Below are 2,782 nucleotides of genomic sequence, written 5' to 3'. Positions count from 1 at the left end.
GTTCTACCTTTCTTCAAACATGTTGCTGAAGTGGTGTCCGACTATAACGTTAACTGGAAGCACCGTTAGGCCGAGGCAAGCAAGAAAGATTGCAACTGCGTTGGTTTGCCAGGAAAAGTAATAACTAGTGATGACGCTGCTTTCAGCTACCAAGATCTCCATCGCATATTTGAGCATGAAGTAGACAAATAGCTGAACCTGGAGATCCACCATTGTGTTCTTTGTTCAACATATGGCTAGCTATTGGTTAAATTAGAAAATTAAACTTAGACTCAACTCATTTCATACTTTTACTGAAGGTGGAAGCAACCGGTATGCTGAGATAATTGAATTTACTGGCTTTCGGTCTTCTTCACAATTCTCATCCTCATAAATGGTCTTTTGTTTAGCTTCACATTTCAAGAGCAAAGGCGCCGCAATATTTTCATCCAAAGTACCTAAACTTGAAGTTGAAGGCCCTGCATATATATTTATATATGCAAAGTCAGAACGAACACTTAATTTTATGGTTGACAATGGAATCAACATATCGAAAATTCTGATTACCTTTCTGTGGCACAACATCCTCTCTCTCAGGTTCTTTAAAGTATATCCATAACAAGAGCAAGAATACCAGCCACGCCGACGCCATGAACCAACCCGGTAATGTATTCTCGTTGAAGGTGAGATTGCAAATCTTGAAGTTAGTTTGAAAGAAGCAGGCAAGGGCTGGACCACATGCCATTCCTAGCGCACTTGCACTAACAAATCCAGCAGAAGCCTTCATTCTAAGCTTGAGTGGCACACAGTCACTTATATAACGCCTATTTATTACCCTTGCAGAGCCTAACCTGAGGTAAAACAGATCATATACTGTACAAATCAATCACTGTGTTAACATAGGCAGAGTAGTAAATGCGCTGGTATTGCTTGAAACTTACCCACAGAAGAGGCGACCGAGCAGAAGAAGTACAATAGAGTTCATATCATAGGCCAAGGCGTAAAATGCGTTGCCAAAGATAAGAACAATGCTGCTAAACAAAAGCGGCTTAAGGTAAGATCTGTTTGACCATGCACTGAAATAGATTGAAGAAAACAGTTGAGCAACTGCCATGGAGCCAATCACCACACCGCAAACAGTTGCTGCAGCTCCAAGGCTAAGCGAGTAACTATCCGCCGTAGGGACTACGATGTAGGTGTTTACCATATACAGAAAAGCGTTAACCAAATTCAGGAACAGGGACAGAAAATGAAAATTTTCCTCAGCAACAGGATCTTGAAGAGAAGGCGAGTCTTCCAATATGATTAACGCATGTTTCCCGAGGAAATCCAGAAAGCTTGTTGAGTTTGATAGCTTCCTAACAGCAGCATTGATAGAATCAACCATAGCATCCTGCAGTACATGGTATTCTTAAATTACTAGTCACAACAAAATAACTTGTTGTCAGCTGCAGAAAGACAAAAACTGATTAGGCATGCGAAGAGATGTTTTGTATGATAACCGGGTTAGATAAAACAGATTGGTCATATATTGAAGTATGGATCCCTTGGTGGTCCTGAAGTGCTGCAAGATTGCGAGAAACAGACCCAGCAACAGCTCCAACACCCTGCATATATATATTGCAAGGAGAAGTTAAACAGGAGCATTTAGTTTAGGTGTCATACTACATGCATGTAGAAGAAAAAAGAAGAAAGTGAGGTAAAGACATGGTTACCACTTGCTTGAAGACTTGTTGTAGCTGAGAGTAAGGGTGATTTGAACGAGTTCTGACGTAGTAGTCTGTGAATTTGTAGTAAAAATGCTTATCAATTTTCTTCAGGATCTTACGGATACCAATGGCGTTCATCTCAAGGAAACAGAGTAGCCGCAACAGATCATGTCCTACTTGTCTGTATCCTTGTTCAAGCTCGCATATGTTGTTTTGCTGAAAAACTGCATTGCGTTGTTGTCCAAGAGATGATAATCTGTGTCCGAGCAGTCCTTGTTGTTCCAGAAGAAACAAGACAACCTTTTCAATCTAATTAACCAAAAAAAAAAAAACCAATAATTCAGGCATAAGTCAACTAGGCAAGAGTACTTTTTGTATGGCACATAAGTAGATGAATGACATGAAAAAAAAACCTTTTGGGGGGGAAATAAGTTGATTCTCAATGAGAAATATTTCTAAGGTTCTCCTATATATATATGTTACCTGATTATCCATAATTCTACAGAAACCCTTGAGCACAGAACTATGATCTTGGGTACCAACATCATCATCAACTTGCGGCTTAAATTGGTTCACCTTCTTCTTTATAAATTTGTAGTCGATATAATATCTGCAGAAACAGAGACGCATTTTAGGCATGCATTTATGTAAAATAAAATTAATATTCAAATTGTAAACAAAATATTACTCTTTCCATTCTTGAATCTGGCTTTCTTTCAACCTCTTCCCAAAGGCAACCATCTTACCGGAGCTTTGACTACAAAAGATTTACACCTACGACATAATCAAATTAGGAATCAATCAACTATATATCAAAATAAAATTGCAAGAGTACATATATTTTTGTCGAACAGTTAGTTAAAGTAACCTGGGAAGCTAGAGAGAAAGGAAGATAATTTGAATTGTTTCTCTACTTGCGTGGAACTCGTACGTCCTCATACCATGTCATTCAAAATTGGTAAAAAAGAACTTATATACAAATGCATGAGTTTCAACGGTTAAAAATCCGTTACCGTATATTATCGATGATAAACCGCGTGACCGACCGTATCGAAACAATATTTTCTTACTATCGAATTATGAAATTAGTGTGA

At 38.4% G+C, this 2,782-nt stretch overlaps 1 protein-coding gene across 1 annotated transcript; it reads right to left on the bottom strand.

The window, feature by feature from the left end:
• LOC104758454 (SPX domain-containing membrane protein At4g22990-like) lies at window positions 4-2,454 on the bottom strand. The gene is made up of 8 exons (XM_019241497.1): window positions 2,377-2,454; window positions 2,172-2,298; window positions 1,695-1,997; window positions 1,482-1,586; window positions 921-1,372; window positions 547-830; window positions 289-458; window positions 4-198 (listed from the first exon to the last, which is right to left on the bottom strand). Exons 1-8 carry the CDS (start codon window positions 2,427-2,429, stop codon window positions 4-6), a joined length of 1,689 nt encoding a protein of 562 aa, XP_019097042.1. The 5' UTR covers window positions 2,430-2,454.

This window comes from Camelina sativa, chromosome 3 (genome assembly GCF_000633955.1).
Source record: "Camelina sativa cultivar DH55 chromosome 3, Cs, whole genome shotgun sequence".
NCBI classification, from domain to species: Eukaryota; Viridiplantae; Streptophyta; class Magnoliopsida; order Brassicales; family Brassicaceae; genus Camelina; species Camelina sativa.
The sequence above is the reverse complement of the archived record's forward strand: the minus strand, read 5'-3'. Positions and strand labels throughout refer to the sequence as shown.